General features: G+C 42.8%; 1 protein-coding gene across 1 annotated transcript in view; it reads left to right on the forward strand.

Annotated features, from left to right (window-relative positions):
- The first annotated feature begins 753 nt into the window (after positions 1-753).
- LOC117358226 (cytochrome c oxidase subunit 7A-related protein, mitochondrial) overlaps positions 754-22,104 on the forward strand; it is a 36,719-nt gene continuing 15,368 nt past the window's right edge. The window contains exon 1 of the mRNA XM_033939904.1: positions 754-936. Coding sequence (XP_033795795.1) covers positions 865-936 — 72 coding nt within the window. The 5' untranslated portion in view covers positions 754-864. The remainder of the gene's footprint in view (positions 937-22,104) is intronic.

The following is a 22,104-nucleotide window of genomic DNA, read 5'->3' on the forward strand; positions in this document are numbered from 1 at the left end:
GAAAGATGAGGAAAGCAGAAACCAGCGATGACCAAAGGTAGAAAAAAAAAAATGACTGTGTGTGCGGGTTGTTGTTTTAAAATGAAGTACTATTGTAACTGTATTGATAAAAATTTATAAATAGAAATAAGGTAATCTTTTTATTAGACTAATTTTAATACATATTTGCTAACTTTTGGAGACCAAAATCCCCTTCCTCAGGCAGTTGCATATCGGGGGGGGGGGGGGGGGGAGGAAGTCCACCCCCAGGTGCTGTTCCTAGGGGATGCTCTTCCGATTCCTTTTTATATTGGGGGGGGGGGGGGGAATGATTGGCCCCTGGTGTCACATACCCTAGGTATGCCTATCTAGGACTGGCCAAAAAGTCTGCCTCCTGAAAAGCGGGGAATGTTGGGGGGGACCCCAGCCAGTCAGGTTTTCAAGCTATCCACAATGAACATGCATGAGATAGTTTTGCATACTAAGGAGGCAGCGTTTGCGGATCTCTTGCAACAGTATTCAGTAGACATCTTGCAACCAGTTGGGCTCCCTCAGGACAGGTCTGGAAATCGCTTTCCCTGAACTCCACAAAGCTCTGGTCTTAAGCTACCTGCACCCTTTCGCATATATAGGTCACGTTTAATACTTTGATTTAGTTCTCTCAGCACGTTGATTTTTTTTTTTTTTGTTGTTGTTGTTTTAAAACAATATTCGTTTCCCCCAAACCCTACCGTTGGAGTGTATCGCTTCAGGCAGTACGGTAGAGCGCCCTCGTGACGTCATTTCGCCGCGCCCGGCCGGCAGCGAGGTCCCCGGCTCCCGGAAGTCGGTCCCTCTCCGCGTCCCGCGCTGGCCAGCCGGCCGCTCGCTCCCCGAAACCCGGAGATGTACTACAAGCTCAGCGGCTTCGCGCAGAAACTGGTCGGCACTGGGCCCGCTTCCTCCTACAGCCCGCAGGTGAGGAGGGCGGCCGCTCGATGGCGGCCCCCGGGCCGTGACCTTCAGGGCGCGTGGCAAAGCGGCTCTGGAGCCGGGGCCCATCTCATAAGCACCTTCTTCCCCTTAACGTGTTCTGGGCTCCTCCCGAGCGGAAAGAGGAAGGGGCGCGATCTGAGCGGCAGCCCTGGCTTTTGCTTAGAATGAGAAATGAAGACTATTAGATTTGCTCCGTTTTCGCGTATGAGGACGTAATTCAGACTCAAGGTAGCCGTTAGCTTTTCAGGGTGTATGCTCTTATTTGCTACCTCTTGAAAGGTGGTGTAAAGTGGATCGACTTTTTACTCCATCAAGATTTACAGAGACTAGGGGACACTTGATGAATTTGCAGAGCAATGCTTTTAAAACCAATAAGAGCACAACACAAAGAAAAACTGCAGCTGGATGTACAAAAATGCAGGCTACATTTATTAATCAAAAATCATGAATACGGTTAATGTTACCACCTTGAACCAAACCAAAGGACCCAACACGGTCCGTGTTTCGGTAAAACACGCCTTCATCAGGGGTCCTAACAAATCAAAATAAAACAACTCTATAGTACATAGTAAATGAAATGTATATACAAATTAGAGGTCTGCATGAGAACGGGGATTGCGGGAATCCCACGGGTCTCGTGGGAATCCCCCTCTGGCCCACGGGATCCCCCCTCTGGCCCACAGGACTCCCATGGGGACCCCCCTCTAGCCAATGGGACTCCCATGGGGATGGAAGGCTTTGGAAGCAGGGTTCGTCCATATAATATAATGGACACGTCAGCCTTAGTCTATAGAAGAGGGGGTTTATAAGTTAATTACTTGAGCAGAAAACAAAAATAGTGTTCCACCAAAGAGACTCCACAAGGAAAACAGCAGCACAAACGCAAAAGAAGCTGTGGAATTGATGATCCTGTCAGAAGTAATTGCTGCTTTTTATGGAGACGGGCGGGGATGGAGGTAATTCCTTGCGGGGATGGGTGGGGACGGAGAGGATCCTGGTGGGGATGGGTGGGATTTCTGTCCCCGCGCAACTCTCTAATATAAATAAAATGTGAAATTGTGAAAGGACATTTTTTTTTTTTACTCGGAGAATAGTTAAGCTCTGGAATGCGTTGCCAGAGGATGTGGTAAGAGCGGATAGCGTAGCTGGTTTTAAGAAAAGTTTGAACAAGTTCCTGGAGGAAAAGTCCATAGTCTGTTATTGAGAAAGACATGGGGGAAGCCACTGCTTGCCCTGGATCGGTAGCATGGAATGCTGCTACTATTTGGGTATTTGCTAGGTACTTGTGACTTGAATTGGCCACTGTGAAGATGGGATATTGGGCTAGATGGATCATTGGTTGGATCCAATAAGGCTATTCTTATGTTAGTGGGAGAAGGATGAGTTTTTGCAGCTGGTGGAGCTTGAGGATTCCCACCATCCATAACAAGGGTGTTAGAATTTTCCCCACCCATTGCTTCACCACAGTTATAAGGCATTATTTTTGTCTGAAAGATTTTCACTTGTATGTTATCCTTGGAAAGCCAATGTGACTGGTGTTTTTTTTTTTGTTAATTCTAAAAAGATTAATATGGGGAAGAATTTTCAAAAGAACTCCCAAGTCAGAATTGGGAGGAGTGGCTTAGTAGTTAGAGCTAAAGCCTCAGCACCCTGAGGTTGTGGATTTGAGCCCTGTGCTTCTCCTTGGGTTCCTGGGCAAGTTGCTTAATCCTCCATTGCCTGGCAGGTACATTAGATTGTGAACCTGCCAGGACAAATAGGAAAAAATGCTTGAGTACCTGAATGTAAAACGCTTAGACAACCTCCGTTGATAGGGAGTATATAAAAAAATAAACTAGAGCTGTCCTGCTCATAACATCTCCCCAAAATTGTCCGTCTCATAGCAATTTTTGAAGAGGAAAGGTTTAGATTTCCCTTTAGAAAGTATGTGACAAGGTCATCCTTATGCTGGAGATGATAATCATGAAGAATCATTTTAAAGATTGAAATTATAAACATGAAAACAAGGCACAAGGACATCTGACTGGCATCAGTCTTATGAAAATGACCACACACATGTTCTTGCAGAACAGAGGTATACCTAGTGGTTAGTGCAGTAGACTGTGTAAACTAAGCTGCCTTGTCACCTTGAGGTTGTAAGTTGGATTCCCACTGCACCTCTTTGTGACTTCATTGCCCCAGGTACAAAATAAGTACCTGTCTAAAATATGTAAACTCTTTGATTGTAATCACACAGAAAAAAGTGTTATATCAAGTTCCATCCCCGTTGATACAGTTAAGAACATGAGAATAGCTTTAGAGGGTCAGACCAAAGGTCCATCTAGCCCAGGAGCCTATTTTCACAGTGGTCGGTCCAGGCCACTGGTACCTGACAAAATCCCAAATAGTAGCAACATTCCATGCTACTGATCTAGGGCAAGCAGTGGCTTCCCCCATGTCTGTCTCAATAGCCGACTATAGACTTTTCCTCCAGGAACTTGTCCAATCCTTTTTTTTTTTTTTTTTAAACCAGCTACATTAACAGCTCTTACCACATCCTCTAGCAACATGTTCCAGAGCTTAACTATACTTGAGTGAAAAATATTTTCTCCTGTTGGTTTTAAAAGTATTTCCCTGTAACTTCATTGAGTATCTTCTAGTCTTTGTAATTTTTGATGGAGTAAAAAATCAATCCACTTGTACCTGTTCTACACCACTCAGAATTTTGTAGATTTCAATCATATCGTCTCAGCTGTGTCTTTTTTTTAAGCTGAAGAGCCCTAACCTTTTTTAATCTTTCTCATGCGAGAGGAGTTTCATCGCCTTTGTCATCTTGATCACTCTTCTTTGAACCTTTTCTAGTACTCAAGGTGAGGTCACACCATGGAGCGATAGTCATTATACCATTCTTAGTCTTGTTTACCATCTCTTTTCTAATACTGTAATTCCTAGCATCTTGTTTGCTTTTCTGGACACCACTGCATATTGAGCGGAAGGTTTCAGAGTATTGTCTAGAGATAATTGTTCTACTAGGGAAATAAGATTGTAGCTACTAAGATATAACTGCCTCATTCTTGCATTCACCATCATTATTTTTATAATAATTTTTTATTAGCATGAGACTTTTGGCTGTCTCATTGCTAGATAATTACTAATAGCCAGAGTGGGAAAGGTACAAGGTCTCCCGTAGGCAACAAAAGCTGCATCTTCTCCACAGTGCACAAGCTTTTCCCATTGCTAAGGTCAGACTACCTGGCCTCTGGCTTCGTTCCTTTTCCATTTTTTTTATGGGAAGTGACTGTATCCATCCTTGTTTAGTCCTGCAGAATAACTTTGCTGTCCAAAGTCTTATTGAATAGATCCACCAAATCAAGTTTATTATAAATTAGATTAATCGCTTATTCAAAATTCTAAGCGATGTACAAATCAATAAAATTACAAATTTCTGGGGGAAACAAAACAAACGAATAGAACTAACCTGACACAACATATTAAACAAAAGGAAAGGATGGGAAAAGAAATAGAAGTTGTTGATAATAAATAAGACATATGGGAAAAAAACAATAGGAGGGGAGAGAGCAATGTGCTTCAAAAAAGTTGTGAAATAGAATTCAATTGAGGCTCCTAATCAAGCTTTCTGGCTATCAAATGCATCTTTAAAAAGACAGCTTTTTAACTTGCTCTTAAATCTGTCTAGATTGCATTCTTCCCTTAAATAAATAGGGGGGAAGTCCATGTTTGAGGGGCTGTGACAGAAAAGATGAATTGCTGCCGTGTATTAATGTTTTTGAGTGAGGGAACAATTACTAGATGTTGGTCGTTTGACCTCGGTAATCTGGTTGAAGTGTAGGGAATCAATAATTTATGAATGAAGGCGGGAGTTTTGTAAAGAAGAGATTTGAGAGTCAGCAGACTTAATTTATATGTTATGTGGTGAGCGACTGGGAGCCAATGCCCTTTCTTAAGGTGATAAATGACTGCACCCTCTAATGAAATAACAGCTGGCTTACAAATACTAAAGTAATCAAATATTACTGATTGAGGGGGGCAGTCATTTATCACAATTATAAATGTAGCCTCAAAAGACTCAATGGGCACCAATCCAACTCCAAGTTGCCACAGCAGTGCTCTTTTTAAGCTGTGGCACACTAATCTTGGGGCTATGGCTGGAGGGCACCAGGAAATGCGTGGACGTTCTCCAGCGGCAGCTCTGAGCCTCTTATTACAACCGAGGTGGGGGGGGATGCTGCAGAAGGAGAGGTGAGGACAAGGAGCAGAGGCTCTGGTGAGGAGGAGAGGTGCCAGATGACTGACTACATGACGTGCCTCTCACCTGTAATCAGTGTGCCGGTGCCTCTCCTCCTTGCCAGCATCTCATGGCACACCTGGAAGTTTCCATGTTTATTTATTGTTTGATATACAGTTTATCAAATAATACCTAAACAGTTTACAATGGATAAATAAATTAAAAAAACTAAAATATACTGGAACAGAAGGAAGGAGGGACAGGAAAGGTAAATAAATACAGCGAGATTGGGGGAGGGTAGTAAATAGAGGGAAAAATACAGTAGGGATGGGTTCGCTTCTAGAGAAGCCTTTTATTGACATTTTCGTTAGATACAGGAACTCTGCTAAAAGGGGGTGGAATCTGCTGGGGCATACTAGTGTGGCGGGATTCACTGGAGTATAACAACATTATCATTGGCCAGGTTAGATCGGAAAAAACTGAGCAAAACAACAAAAACTTTAAAATAGTGAGGGAAAATTCTCTTGCTCGGAAAAAAAAGCCAGTCAAACCAATAAGATCAATCTCTTCCCCCCCAAAAAACAGTAATATATGAAAACAATTATTTCTGGTTTCAAATAGTCCAAAAGGAATTAAACCTACTGCTGAAAAAAGCAGTCACTTAGCTGATAGCTGTCACTCTCCCGGTAGATATCTCCGAGCTAGGTCTGTGAGGCAGCGGAGCACAGTTTGTTCCACTGCAACAGCACTGAGAAGAAACAAAGACCAAACTCCAACAAAATTCCCCTGCAGACCACATTCGGCAGTGCACCATCCAAGAAACTCGACAAGGACAGCCTGGTCTTGCGCAACACCAGCCCACTTCCTCAGGAGAACAGGAATCGGACTGGAGACGTAAAGTTAGACACCAGAAAAATCCACAACAAGTGCCAGTTCTGTAAAAGTCATGTAGATTTAAGCAACCTTTAGTTCTTAGCTTAGGTTTCCCATGCCCAACTATTGGTACAAGGACCTGGACCTGCTGAACCCTGGTGTAAATGCTGGCATGCATCCAATGGCGTTTGGATGTGTAAACGACCCCATTCTATAACACTACTCAAATTTTTTAAAAGCCCCTGAACCATCCATGCCCCATTTTGAGTTGAATGCAAGATAATTTAGTTGTGCAGTGTTATAGAATAATACATTATGCCAATTAACATCAATAATTAACAGTTCATTACAGAGAACGGCAAAAAAAATGATAAAAGGTTTGGGACGACTTTCCTAAGAGGAGAGGCTAAAGTGGCTAGGGCTGTTTAGCAAGGAGAAGAGATGGCTGAGGGGTGATATTAGAGGTCTATAAAATACTGAGTGGAGTGGAAAGGGGTAGATGAGAGTTACTTGTTCACTCTTTCCAAAAATACTAGGACTGGGGGCATGCAATAAAGCTACTAAATAGTAGATTTAAAACAATCTGGAGAAAATATTTCTTCACACAACGTGTAATTAAACTCTGGAATTTGTTGAAGAATGTGGTGAAATCAGTTAGCTTAGCAGGGTTTAAAAAAGGCTTGGATAATTTCCTAAAAGAGAAGTCCTTAGGACATTATTGAGATGGCTTGGGGAAATCCACTGCTTATTCCTAGGATAAGCAGCATAAAATCTGTTTTACTACTTGGGATCTAGCTAGGTACTTGGGACCAGGGTTGGCTACTGTTGGAAGCAGGATACCGGGCTTGATGAACCTTTGGTCTGTCCCAGTATGTTCTTATAATTAGTTTGTGTGTGGATCTGGGGTCTGCACTCAAATTTGGGTGACCTTTATAGAACTGAGGATAGTGTGTTCCACTTTGGTTTGCTGATTTGGTACAGAAACTCTTGTTAAATGATGTGTCATCGATCCTACTACCAGCTGTTGGTGATCCTTTTTGAAATTACTTTAGTATTTATGTAACATTTTTGTGCTTTTTCTTGTTGTCCGTCACATGATCTTCCTTTTCTCTTATTTCAAAATCTTGCCGCTGTGCCTGCTCCTTTCACGGACACCTGAAGAGGTTTATGTTGTTACTTTTCCTGTCTTGGCTATTGATCTCACCTGTTTGTATCTCAGCTGTTCTGGCTGCTTTCTCAGCTTTTTAGTTATTTCTTGTCTCTTCCTTTTTGAAATGCTTTGTAGTTTTTGAATGCTAATCCTTTTCCCTTTCTTGGTTGACACCAGTTGAAAATCACTTTTTCTTTCTTATTTTTTATTTTTAAAACGTTTTCATAAAAAATAGTTCCTTTTAGTTTGGTCCACCATTTTGTTCTTCTGCTTCGCGAACATAGTGTGTGCTTATTTCTCGGTCTTTGTACTTTTTCGACTTGTGCACCGTGGGGAAGATGCAATTTGAGATGTCTAAGGGAGGTCTTGCGCTCTTCCCATCTAGTTTATTAGTAATTATCTGACAATGAAACAGCCGAATGTCATGTTCATAAAAAATTATTATAAAAATTACAGCAATAGCAATGTAAGAATGAGGCAGTTATATTTTAGTAGTCGCAATCTTATTTTTCTAGTAAACAGTTATCTCTATATCAAAGCTCATATAAATTCCTTTTGAAAAACTATTAAATTACCAGGTCAGGCTTGCATGTCACAGTATTTAAAGGAATCTCTCTAGCTAGCTCCAACATGCCAGAAGAGAAAGAAACTGCAACCTTATAACCTGTTGGAAGCAGAGAAAGATGGCAAACTCCCAATGCAGGTTCCAGATGACAACAGCAGCTCCGAGATCAGGACTTTCTAAAAATGGCACCCTAAGTTGGGAGGTAGTAGGCGCCCTAATACTGCCTCACTTAATTGGTTTAATTGACACACTATTTGGCTGCACTGATTAAAAACCAATTAAAATACCATTAAAAATGGAGGTGCCTCCATGGATGTGACTCGTGAAAGATTGGCGATAGAATGCATCGCTAGAAGGAAATGGTCATCATCAAAGTGTCACTGCTTATTTTATTGCAAAAAAAGTTGGGCTCAAATCAGTTCACAATTATCAGCAGACGACAAGTCACTATTTATTCAGATGTCAGAAATTAATTTCTCGGATGATGATCAAATCTGCTTGCATCACAAAACAATGTACCTCAAAAAATACGAGACACAAAAGAAATGCTGTAATCTGTTTGGAAAACAAAACCATCTCATCAAAATGGGACTTTTCAAAGTTGATCTCAAAGTGGCCGATAAATTGAATCAACTGACAAAAAGAAACACTATACCGGGTCAGAAAATTTGTCCTAAATGAAAAGCAGAATTTGCTTTCATGGCAGAAACTGCAGTTGCATCGTTCTCTTCTTCTGAAGACTTGAAATGGACACGTCTTCCACGATTAACCAAAGCTTATCTACAATGGACGAATCTCCTTTGAAATTTCCAAAAGTGAGCAGTAGAGATAAAGTGACTTTTACTACTATTAATTATAATAAATAATAAATGAAAAATTGAATGTGTACAAAATGTTATAATGCACAAGATAACTACTGCCGCTGGACTAGCAGCCATGTTGGATATTGTAGCTAACCACAGTATATATCTTATGTCAAGAAGACTACATTGATCTGAGTGAAGAATAGATCGAAAAAAAAATTTCAAATATTGACTTTGGCCCCAAGAAGTTGGTCAATAAAAGCTATAGTATTAGAGTTTGGAGTTTCAGAATGTATGGTAAAGATGGCCTGAAAAATCAAGGAAGAGTGGGGAATTTATGCCTTGTCAAGACCTGAAAGTTGCCAAGCAATTGCCAAAAGAAGTGGTTGAGAGTATGACAATTTTATGAAGATGACAAATTCAGCAGGAAAGATTGCATTTCTGTTCAAGTCGATGGAGTCAAGATACAAAAACAAAAGCTTTTGCTGTTGAGCAATCTAAAAGAGGTGTATGTGGCATATTGTGACAAATTTGGAACCGAAATCGGATTCTCAAAATTTGGGGAGCATAGACCAAAATGGTGTATAACTAATGCTTCAGGCATTCATTCTGTCTGTCTTTGCACTATACATCAGAACATCAAGCTCACGTTGCAAGGCAAAAATATTAGACAATTACAAAGTGCTTATGGAAAAAACTATGATGGTGAGCTGGCTAGGTCCTGCTGCAGCAAAGCATCCCCAAACCATGACACTTCCACCTCCATACTTCACAGTTGGTATGAGGTTCTTTTCCTGGAATGCTATATTTGGTGTACACCAAACATGTCCTCTTTTCTGGTGTCCAAATAATTTAATTTTAGACTCATCTGTCCATAGAATACTATTCCAGAAGTCCTGGTGTTTGTCTACGTTCTCTCTGGTAAACTTCAGTCTGGCCTTGATGTTTCTCTTAGAGAGCAAAGGTTTCCTCCTTGCACACCTCCCAAGCAGGTTAAATTGGTGCAGTCTCCAATTGTAGTGGCATGCACTTTCACATCAATAGCCTGCTGTAGGTCCCGTGATGCCATTTTAGGATTTTTGGAGACTTCTTTTAGCATCTTGCAGTCTGCTCTGGGGGTCAACTTGCTTGGACGGCCTGACCTGGCATGTTGGCAGTTGTTTGGAAAGTCCTCCACTTGTATGCTATTTTCCGGACCGTGGAATGGCTAATTGAAATTCTTTCGAGATCTTTTTAAATCCCTTACCAGACTTATAAGTTGCTACAATCTTCTTTCTGAAGGCCTCAGACAGCTCTTTTGATCTCACCATGGTGTTCACTTTCACCGCAGCAGTCATGAGCACACCAGACTAAATGTCTGAGGTTTTAGGACAGACCTTCAAAATGTTAAGTAACAATGTTCTAATCATGTATGTGAGATTTGAGCCACTTTAAGTGGGAGAATACACATTTTTGTGGATATCTTTTGTTTCATGAGTACATCAAAGAAAATTTTTGTTGTTTACCTGCAGTTACATCACTTTCTTTTCCACAGATAAATAAATAAAAATAAAAAGATTTGACATCGATATGTGAACATTTCTTAAGAAAGAATTGAATATTTCATGGGATGTCCTAATTTTTTCACATGACTATATATTGGTTCACAAAGAAGAAATCAATGAAAACAAGACATTCCAAGAAGAAAGATGGCAAGAAAGCAGCACAATAGCTAGAATTAAAGAACATCGTCAATTTGTAGCACTTGACTCAAGCACCATTCGTGTCAGCAAAGTGTCAAATGATGCTACCTACTTCGTGGCCAGTACTTCCAATAAGGACACTAAAATGCTGGACTTGAGAATATCGCAGCTGCTCCCTGGTTATTATATTGCTTACATTTATGGTAACAAATGGTGGATTGGCAACATTGTTGAAGTACTGGAAGAAGATGAGGCCTTGATAAAATTTATGCATCCACATGGCCCTGCTAATGCATTTTAATGGCCTGAAAGACAGGACATTTGTTGGATCCAGGAACAACATCTCATTTCCACGCTCACTGCTCCATCTGTTACATCATCTGGGTGACAATATCAGTTTTTAGAAACTATTTTGGCAAATGTGACTTATAAGGCATAAGGACAATCAGAACTTCGGCTTGGGAACCAATAAAAACTGCCCAATCATTGACTTGGGAACAGGCAGATACCCACTTAAGGCTTTGGAACCTTGACGAAGAAACCAAGACTGCAGGCTTGGGAACCTGAACCAAGAGACCCAACAGTGGCTGGAATTGCACGGCTATCGGGCATGACCTCTGTGGAGATAAGGATTCTGGTTCAAATGTCTTAAAATGCCACCATTAGCTTTCCCTATGTTTCGGTAACCGGCAAAGTCAGTGCAGCCCTAGATGAAATGCACAAGGGTTTCTCAAGAGTTAAGAAACTCATTGACTATTTATAAACACGCTAATTACAATCAAACAAGGCACAGGTGTGGTTACGTACCTTTCACTGCTCTCTCTGCCTGCGTGTCAATTTGAGTGTATATTATTAGCTCAAAACATTCAAGGTATGTAACATTTGATCAGTGCAATCTCTGTGAATTCAGTTATCATGATGATCTATGATGATAAATAGCTTCACCTGATCAGGGGTATGAAAACTTATGAGCACAATTGTGTTTTTAGTTTTGAGGGTCTTAACACAGGGCCTTTATAATTTTGGACTTTTTTTTTTTTCTTTATAAATGTTTCGTTTTTGGCTCCGATTTGAATATTAATATTCAAATAGTTTTTAAAAATGGGAGAGACTTTTATACTGCCTTTTTGTGGTTACACATTTAAAGTGGTTTACATATATACAGGTACTTATTTTGTACATGGGGCGATGGAGGATTAAGTGACTTGCCCGGGGTCACAAGGAGCAGCACTGGGATTCAATGGGTGCAGAGGCAGCAGCTGTATCACGAGGTTGCTAATTGTGATGTATGCTTTAATTCAGCTTAGTGACGTTATAAAGATCAGAGGTGAGCACAAATCTGGAGAAGCTCTGAGCCATCAGAAGGAGAGCATGAAAGAACTCCCAGAGCTCTAAGTCATGCACTAGCCTTGTTCTAAAGCAGCGTCTTGCAAACTTTTTAGAGCCGTGGCACGCTAAACGTGGTGGCTGTGGCTCAAGGCATCTGGAAGTGCGTGGATGTCGATGCATCACCTTACACTTCTTTGCGTTGAAGCCCAGCTGCCATGTTGAGGACCAGTTTTCCAACTTGATCAGATCCTGCGCCATACCATCCGTGAAAGCGATCTCACGGATGGTATGGCGCAGGATCTGATCAAGTTGGAAAACTGGTCCTCAACATGGCAGCTGGGCTTCAATGCAAAGAAGTGTAAGGTGATGCATCTTGGCAGCAGAAATCCATGCAGAACATACACCTTGAATGGAGAAACACTAGCTACGACCTCAGAAGAACGGGACTTGGGAGTAATCATCAGTGCAGACATGAAGGCTGCCAAACAAGTAGAGAAGGCCTCATCCAAGGCAAGGCGGATGATGGGATGTATCAATAGAAGCTTCGTCAGCTGTAAACCTGAAGTCATAATGCCACTGTACAGAACCATGGTGAGACCTCATCTGGAGTACTGTGCAACTCGGGAGGCCATATTACCGTAAAGATGTACTTCGAGCTGAGTCAGTCCAGCGAATGGCCACTAGGATGGTCTCCGGACTCAAGGGTCTCTCATACGAGGAAAGACTGGGCAAGTTGCAGCTCTACTCTCTAGAGGAGCGCAGGGAGAGGGGTGACATGATTGAGACATTTAAGTACGTCACAGGTCGCGTCGAGGTGGAAAACGACATATTCTTTCCTAAGGGACCTTCAGTCACAAGGGGGCACCCGCTCAAGCTCAGAGGAGGGAGATTTGGTGGTGACACCAGGAAGTATTTCTTTACAGAAAGGGTGGTGGATCACTGGAACAAACTACCGGTGCAGGTGATCAAGGCCACTAGCGTGCTCGACTTTAAGAATAAATGGGACATCCACGTGGGATCTCTACGTGGGTCGAGCAGCACTCTGACTTAATGGGGTGGGACAGTAGAGTGGGCAGACTTGATGGGCTATTGCCCTTTTCTGCCGTCATCTTTCTATGTTTCTATGTTTCTTCTATGTTTCTATCACATGCATGCTTGATGTCATCACATTGTCTGAGCATGCGCAAAGGCCCTCCAGACAGGGCCTGAGCTGCTGGTGGGGGGTGCTGGAAGGGAAGAGGCGCAGAGAGGAGAGACGCTGGCTGACTGCCTATAGGACATGCCTTTTTGCTGCAAGAGGCGTGTCCTGCAGGCAGTCAACCGGCACCTCTCCTTCTTCCCAGCAGCACACCTGGAATCTCAGGTGGCACACAGTTTGCGATGCACTGTTCTGTAGTTGTGTTAATACTATACAAACTGACTACACTCCTCCCTCAATATTTGCAGGGGTTAGGGGCAGTGCCGGCACGCGAATATTGAAAATTCGCAAATAACTTTTGGGCCGACTCTGACCCACCCCGCCTCCTTCCCGCCTTCCCCCTGGCATCCCGGACCTTACCTGGTGGTCTAGCGGTCTTTCAGGGCAGGAGCGATCTTCCTACGCTCCTGCCCCGTGCAGCTCACTCATACAAAATGGCTGCTGTGAGTTCCTGCTCCTGCCCCAAAAGACCGCTAGACCACCAGGTAAGGTCCGGGGAGGTGGGGGTGATTCCGGTTTTAGGAAATCGCGAATAATCGAAATTGCGAGTCTTAAAACCGCAAATCGGGAGGGGGAAGTGTAATGGTTTCTAAGGAGCAATATCTTTGAAGCTTTTCATGCTAACAGTTGTTGAAAAACTTATTGTTTTACTCAGTTATTCAAAAGTGAATCTGCTATTGTCCCTAGCTAAGATTTGATTAAGAAATGAGAGAAGTACGGTAATTCAAGACAAAATATACATAGTTCCTGTGATGCTTTATATGAGCAAAATTCTTGATGACTTGTGAGCACATCCTTGAAAAGCTCGTGTTATACTTCGGCTGTAGAAAATAGTGTCTTGAATCTGCTTCAGGCTTGCTAGGAAAAATTGGACAGAATGTTATTTTTCGGTCAAACACTCTTTCTTTATGGTGGATTGAATCAATTTAAGTTATATTTGTAGTGGGCTGACAAGTAAATGGGGTTATAAAAACATTTTTCCAGATTTTATTTCAGAAAACTTTATTGTTGCTTGGATACTAAACTCTGGGTCTTCCGAAGGTCACTCCACTTCATGAAGCAGTGTGTCTGCTTGAGAAATTGCAATTGACATTTAACAATAAGGATTGTGTCTGTATTACCAGGTAAAGGGCACATGCGTAGTCAGTATTGTCAGACAGTTCCAAGAAATGTGATCCCTGCAAAGCTTACTGCATTTATGAAAACATAAGCAAAATTTGTCTAAAATTTCCTAGCCAAATCTTAAAAGACTTCAGATTTAAATACTGTTGCCAATCATTTTTTGTCCTTATTTTTTGAACATTAATGGAGGTGTTACCCAAACTTGGGGCTCCTTTTATCAAGCCGCGCTGGTGGTTTAACCGCCAGCCGCGCTAGCCGCTACCGGCTCTTCTTGAGCAGGCGGTAGTTTTTGGCCAGCGCATGATGAAGAGACATAGAAACATAGAAATAGACGGCAGATAAGGGCCACGGCCCATCTACTCTGCCCACCGCAATGACCCTTCCTCACCTAACTCAGTGAATAGATCCCACGTGTCTATCCCATTTGGCCTTAAAATCAGGCACGCTGCTGGCCTCAGTGACCTAAAGTGGAAGATTATTCCAGCGGTCAACCACTCTTTCAGTGAAAAAGAATTTCCTGGTGTCACTGTGCAGTTTCCCTCCCCTGATTTTCCATGGGTGCCCTCTGGTTGCTGTGGGACCCTTGAGAAGGAAGATATCTTCTTCCACTTCAATGCGACCCGTGAGATACTTGACCGTCTCGATCATGTCTCCCCTCTCTCTGCGTTCCTCGAGTGAGAGCTGTAACTTATCCAGCCTTTCCTCGTATAGGAAATCCTTGAGACCCGTGATCATCCGGGTGGCCATTCTCTGGACCGACTCTAGTCTCAGCACATCTTTTCGGTAATGCGGCCTCCAAAATTGCACACAGTACTCCAGGTGTGGTCTCACCATGGATCTATACAATGGCATAATGACTTCAGGCTTACGGCTGACAAAACTCCTGCGTATGCAACCTATGATTTGCCTTGCTTTGGAGGAAGCTTGCTCCACTTGATTGGCAGCCTTCATGTCCTCACTGACGATCACCCCTAGGTCACGTTCTGCTTCAGTTCTTGTTAGGATCTCGCCATTTAGGGTGTAAGTCTTGCATGGATTTTGGCTGCTCAGGTGCATGACTTTGCATTTTTTGGCATTGAAGCTGAGTTGCCAGGACCTAGACCAGCGCTCCAGTAGTAGTAGGTCGTGCATCATGTTGTCGGGCATTGAATTTTTGTCTGTTGTACTCTTGGCCACTACATTGCTTAGTTTGGCGTCATCAGCGAATAATGTTATTTTACCTTGGAGCCCTTCTGCCAAGTCTCTTATGTAGATGTTGAACAGGATCAGGCCCAGGACGGAGCCCTGTGGCACTCCACTGATCACCTCCGTCGTTTCGGAGGGGGTGCCATTCACCACTACCCTCTGAAGCCTACCCTCGAGCCAGTTCCCAATCCATTTCGTCAACGTGTCGCCCAATCCTATAGAACTCATCTTGCTCAGCTAGCGTGGCTGATAGAAGGAGCCTTTGATTTTTTTGATGTATAAAAATTCTGAAAACCCCCTCCTTCCTCCAACAGTATCCGTCTACATTACAATGTTTAGAAATCAAGAAATCCAGGGCTGTGGAGTCGGTAGATAAATGTTCCGACTCCTCAGTTTTTTGTACTTCAGACTCCGACTCCGACTCCGACTCCAGGTACCCGAAATTTCCTCCGACTCTGACTCCACAGCACTGGTTAATTTTCAGATTGTTAAAATGGAATATCAAGTTAAGAGAAATGAGCATTTTCGACACCACCTTCTTTTTGCTTTTAATCAAGGTTCTAAGGCCGCAGAAGCTGCTCGCAACATTTGTGCTGTGTATATAGTGGGTGCTGTAGCTGAAAGAATCGCTCGTGATTGGTATGCCAAGTTCAAAAATGGAGTCGGTAGATAAATGTTCCGACTCCGACTCCTCAGTTTTTTGTACTTCAGACTCCGACTCTGACTCCAGGTACCCGAAATTTCCTCCGACTCTGACTCCACAGCACTGGTTAATTTTCAGATTGTTAAAATGGAATATCAAGTTGATAGAAATGAGCATTTTCGACACCACCTTCTTTTTGCTTTTAATCAAGGTTCTAAGGCCGCAGAAGCTGCTCGCAACATTTGTGCTGTGTATATAGTGGGTGCTATAGCTGAAAGAATCGCTCGTGATTGGTATGCCAAGTTCAAAAATGGAGTCGGTAGATAAATGTTCCGACTCCGACTCCTCAGTTTTTTGTACTTCTGACTCTGACTCCAGGTACCCGAAATTTCCTCCAACTCCGACTCCACAGCCCTGAAGAAATCACCAGTAATAAGGAACAATTATTATCCCAGGACAAGCAGGCAGGTATTCTCACTAGTGGGTGATGTCATCCGACAGAGCCCCGATACGGACGTCTCACAAGCATGTCTTGCTTGAAGAAACTCAGAAGTTTCGAGATGCCCGCACCGCGCATGCGCCAGTGCCTTCCCGCCCGATGGTCCGGGCGTGTTTCCTCAGTTCTTTTTCTTCCGCGGAGCTGAGAAGTCTATCTTCAATTTTGCGCCCATTGAATCTCTTTTTGCCTTCTGTTTTTGCCGCGGCTTGAGTTCTTTTGGCTCTCCTGTGCTTTGTTTCTTTCTTTGATTTCTTTTTTATAAAAAAAAATAAAATTTTTGCTTCCGACACCGGGTCCAAGTTTCCAAGTTTATTAGTTTTTAATATCCCGACCATAAAACAAATGTCTGGCCGGTTAACAATGTTTTGTAAAGGCTAAAAAATTTATAAAATGAAGTGAACGTAAATGACATAGACTAGACTAACTGGAAAGTGAGGAAAGTACGGGAAGGAGGGGAGAAATTACATTATTTAGTAAGAAGAGAGAAGATGGGGAGGGGATAGAACACGAAGGATAGGGTAGCTTTGTTGAGGCAAATACTTACTCACGGTAAGAAGTAGAAAAAAGAGAGAGAAAGAAAGAAAAAGGGGAAGAAAAAAAAATGAAAAAATAAAAAATATTTAGAGCAAGATTTGGGAGAAGGAAAAGAGTGATTTAGGTTCATTCGAAGGCATCTTGAAATAAAAAAGTCTTTAAGCTAGTCTTGAATTTGATTAAATTTTGTTCATCGCGTAAAAATTGTGGAAGAGAGTTCCATAAAGTAGGTGCAGTTACTGCAAAATTAGTTTTTCGGGTGTAGTAGAATTCTTTTAGATATGATCCTGTTACCTACTAATCAATTAATTTCCAACTCAGTCCCAAACATAGTTGCAGTACCATGGTCAGATCACAATTTTATATCTATTAATTTTTATCTTAAAGAACCTTTTACCTTAAATACTCATTCTGAAAATAAAACAGTTTCATACAGAGACTTTTCTAAATTAGAAATCTCTGATATCATACCATATTTCAACCCTTCCATAAACACTCAAAAATTCAATAGCATTGAGGAACAACTTCAATATTGGAATTCGACTTTAGAATCCATTGTAAATAGCAAAGCACCAGCAATCACAAAAACAATATCTATTCGTAAATCTAGAAATCCATGGTATTCTAAGGAATTATCCCAAATAAAAACACATCTCCGCGCCTCAGAAAGGAAATGGCGCTCATCTAAAACTTCCATCAACCTTCAAAGATTTAAAGACAATGCTACTTATTATAAAGACAAAATTACACAGGCAAAAAAATCTTATTATAATAATAAGATACAAAAATCAAAAAGTACCGCGGTCCTATTTAACATTCTTAAATCAATAAACCCTGACAAAAAAAGGAATATATCAAATCAAACACCAATCCCAACAGCCCAAGACCTAGCGGATTATTTTTGCAATAAGATCGAAAAGATTAGGCAAAATTTCAAAACAAATAATAACACAACAACTTCACCTGAACCAGAAAATCAAAATCAAAATATTTTTATCCCAGTAGCCAAATGTTCAAACCTTAGAATACCAACTTTAGAAGATCTAGAAAGACATCTTAAATCAATTAACTTAAAAGGCTCTTCCTTAGAACCTTTCCCACCGTACTATCTAAAGAAATTTTTTCATACTGTCGGTCCTTTCATTCTCTCCCTTATACAAAAGAGTTTTGCTTCTGTCACTGTTCCTATTTCGTGGAAAACCTCTATCATTACTCCAATCAGGAAAAACATGAAAATAACCCAAGACAACATATCCAATTACCGTCCTATTTCCAACTTACCTTTCCTAATGAAGCTCACTGAAAAACTAGTCTTCGAACAGCTGACTGATTTCATTGAATCCACAAACGCATTACATCCGAACCAAACAGGCTTCCGAAAACATCACAGTACGGAACATTCTATGATCGGCCTAGTAACAAATATTCATTACTATCTCGATAATCACAAATCTGTTGCGCTCTTCTCTTTAGATTTATCGGCGGCGTTTGATACAATTGACCACGAACTCCTGCTTAACCGTATGCAATCAATAGGCATAAAAGGACAAACCCTTGATTGGTTGACTTCCTTTCTTTCAGATCGTACTTCTAAAGTCAAATTCAATGATGCTTACTCTGAAAACTTTACATTACCATACGGAGTACGGGTCTATTCTTTCCCCTCTTTTATTTAATATCTTTTTATCCCCTCTTATTACTATTGCACAATCACTGGGTTTCACAGCTTTCTCCTATGCAGATGACATTCAACTCATGCACCCTCTTAACCCTGAAATTGCAGATGAAATAAAAATCATCAACGGCAAACTAGAACAAATAAAAAACTGGTTAAACAATAATAAACTATCCTTAAATGTTCAAAAAACAAAAACTATGCTTTTTACATGGAAAAGTAACATAACTTTAAAAGCTCCATTCTTTCTAAACGATTCTCCTCTTGAATCTGTCTCTCATATGAAAATTCTAGGAGTAATAATTGACACAGATCTCTCATTTCATAATCACATCAGCGAAACAGTTAAATCTTGTTTCTACAGACTCCGGCTTCTACGCTCTATTTCTACTTTCTTAGACCCCAAATCTATTAACATTTTGGTTCATTCGCTAATTATTTCAAAATTAGATTACTGCAATTCTCTCCTAATAAACATATCTCAGAAAGAAAGGAGAAGACTGCAAATTATACAAAATACCGCAATCAAATTAATTCACAAAGCTAAAAAATACGACCACGTTACCCCTCTACTCATCAAATCTCACTGGCTTCCAATTTCTCACCGAATCACTTTTAAAACCTTATTTCTAGTTTTCAAAACATTAATCTCAAATGAACCCCTATTCATTTCTAAAATGTTAGTCCCATATAATCCTTCTAGATCCTTAAGATCATCTTTATCTAATCAACTTTCAGTTCCTTCATTAAGAATAATCGGCACTAGACGCAAAGATATGTTTTCAGTGGTTGCTCCATCCTTGTGGAACTCCCTACCAAATTTTATTAAAAATGAAAAAGATCTTATTTCTTTTAAAAAATTGTTAAAAACCTACCTATTTCAAGATGCATTTGATGTATGAAATGATTTATTTTATAACCTTACATGTCTTTAATTTTCTTTTCTCTTGCTTCATTCTAATCATACCTATTGTATTACCCATTCTATGTAAATTCGACAAATAATGCAATTGTAACTTTCCCCTTCCTTCCTACCTAATCATGTTTGTCCATATTGTTTTGTCAATTGTCTAACTTAGTGAAATTACATGTATTGCCACAATCTGCTGGTTTTTAATTGTACATCGCTTAGATATTTTTTTATAAGCGATATATCAAATGTAAATAAACTTGAAACTTGAAGGGATGAAAAGGAGTTTTTGGTCAGTGGATCTTAACGTACGAGGAGAACATTGTGGAATTAATAGTTTATCAAGAAATAGTGGTTGATGAGACAGTTTAATTTTAAAGGAGGCCCCGCGCCTTCGACCTTGCGGCGGAGCTTTTCCGGCCTATGTCCCGGCCGATCACCGGTTTTAAGAAGTGTAGCAAGTGCCAGCGCGCGATTTCGCTCACGGGACCCTCATCGACGCTGCTTACAGTGTCTGGGACCGGATCACTTTCCGAAATCGTGCCGGCCTTGCTCCACGTTAACAGCGAGAGCGTTTAAGCGCCGCTGTCTGCTGTGGGAGTCCATGTTCAAGATGGAAGCTTCGTTGGATCCGTCAGCTTCGACATCGACTGGTGCTTCGACTTCATCGGCGAAGCCCTCTGCCTCCCCGGCTGCTTCGGGCCTTCTGAAGCTGGCATCGTTCACGCCGGTTTCGGCCTCAACTTCGGCGCTGGTGCCTTCCTCCGTCAGTTCCACCGGTGGTGCTTAAGGTGCCGAAGGCTGGCAAGCAGAAGCACGTGGCACCGAAAGAGCGCGGAGACCGTGTGGAAGGGCTCCCTTTTGGTGCGGATCCCTCCATATCGGCTTCGTTGCGGTCCATACTGGAGGCTCAGTTTGTGGAACTCATGACCACCATGGGACCCCGGCTGATTGCCTCAATCCAGGGTGACCTCCCCGTTCCGGTTCCGAGGGGCTGACCGCCCCCTCCTCCTCCACCGCGCCGCACGACCTCGTTGCTCGGCGAGGAGGAGCAGCGAGCGGTGTCCGGGTCCTCGAGGCGGTCCTCGGTTGGTGCTATGCCGCCTTTGGAACCGATTCCCTCGAGGAAGGCCTCCCTTAGTGATATGCCTCCCTTGGAGCCTATCCCCTCGAGGAAAGCTTCGTTTAGTGATTTACCTCCATTGGAACCTGTGACCCCGCCCCATGACACTGTGTGGCGTCCACCTTCGAGGCCTCCCAGTCCGGGGCATAGCAGAAAGCAGGACGAGTTCTTCCGGACCCCCTATCAAGCATGGGTGGCGTCGGGGGAGGCACCAGCTCTTCCACCTCTTCGTTCGACGGCCTCGAGCCCGATCTGCTCCTTGGGGGCTTCTGATCAGGTTTCTCACAGACGGGCTCGATCCCCTTCCAGGCATCGTGAGGGGCATCGATCCAGACACTCCTCGAGGCATTCCTCTCGACACTCGACCGTCTCGCCTCAGAAGAAATTGCCTCGGATGGGGTATGCTGCTTCGGTTGGGTCTCCTCCTCTGGGCCCGGAGTTCGAGGTTTTCTACTCACCCTGTTGCTCTCAGGCCTCTATGGAGCCCGAAGCCTCGTCTTCTTCTAGCCCTTCTCGTAAACCGGCGACGGCTGACCAACTGTCTTTTTCCTCATTTCTCAGACAGATGGCGGATGACATGGACATTACTCTCGATGCTGGATCTCGATACTCCAAGGAGTACCTCGACACCATACACTTGCCTCGTCCTCCAGCCGAGTCCTTGCGCCTCCCTCTGCACAAGCTCCTCGACCAGACCTTCATGAGGTGCTTTGAGTCTCCTTACTCTATCCCTGCGGTCCCTGGAAAATTGGATGCTCGGTACCGCACGGTGCATCATAAGGGCTTCGAGGGTCCTCAGCTTTCTCACCAGTCCCTCCTGGTCGAATCCTCGCTCAAGCGGTCTCATCCTGGCCAGGTCTATGCTTCAGTGCCTCCGGAACGTGAGGGCAGAACCATGGATAAGTTTGGTTGACGCATCTATCAGAATTCGATGATGACGTCCCGAGTCCTGAATTACAATTTCCACTTCGCCGCCTACTTGGAATTTTTCTGCCTGTGCTTCGGAAATTCACACCATATATCGAGTCCCAGGCTCGATTTGAGTTTGAGGAAGTAGTTGCTTCACTGTCCCAGCTTCGTCTTCAGTTGATGCAATCTGCCTATGATGCTTTCGAGCTCTCGGCCCGAGCAGCGGCCTGTTCTGTGGCGATGCGCCGGTTGGCCTGGTTGCGGACCATTGACATGGACCCGAACCTTCAGGACCGCCTGGCAAACGTCCCGTGTGCTGGGGCGGATCTTTTTGACGAATCCATCGAGACAGTCACGAAGAAATTTTCCGATCATGAAAAGTCCTTTCAGTCCATTCTTAGGCCGAAGCCTAAGCCTCAATAGACTCGACCCTCTCGTCCACCGTTGATTTATCAGCGACGTTATCAACCGAGGCAAACTCCGCCTGCGAGGCAACCGGTGAAGCGACAGCCTCCTCAGAAGGGTCAGCCAAAGTCTCAGTCGCCTGCTGTCCCTAAGGCCACTCAGCCTTTTTGACTGTTTCGTCGAGGGCATAACCAACCTCGTTCTGCCTCCCCCTGTTTTTCCCATCGGAGGGCGCCTCCATCATTTTTATCATCGCTGGGAGACCGTAACCTCCGACCTCTGGGTCCTTACTATCATCAGGGAAGGATACTCTCTTCATT

The sequence above is a fragment of the Geotrypetes seraphini genome, chromosome 3 (genome assembly GCF_902459505.1).
Source record: "Geotrypetes seraphini chromosome 3, aGeoSer1.1, whole genome shotgun sequence".
Classification (NCBI taxonomy): Eukaryota; Metazoa; Chordata; class Amphibia; order Gymnophiona; family Dermophiidae; genus Geotrypetes; species Geotrypetes seraphini.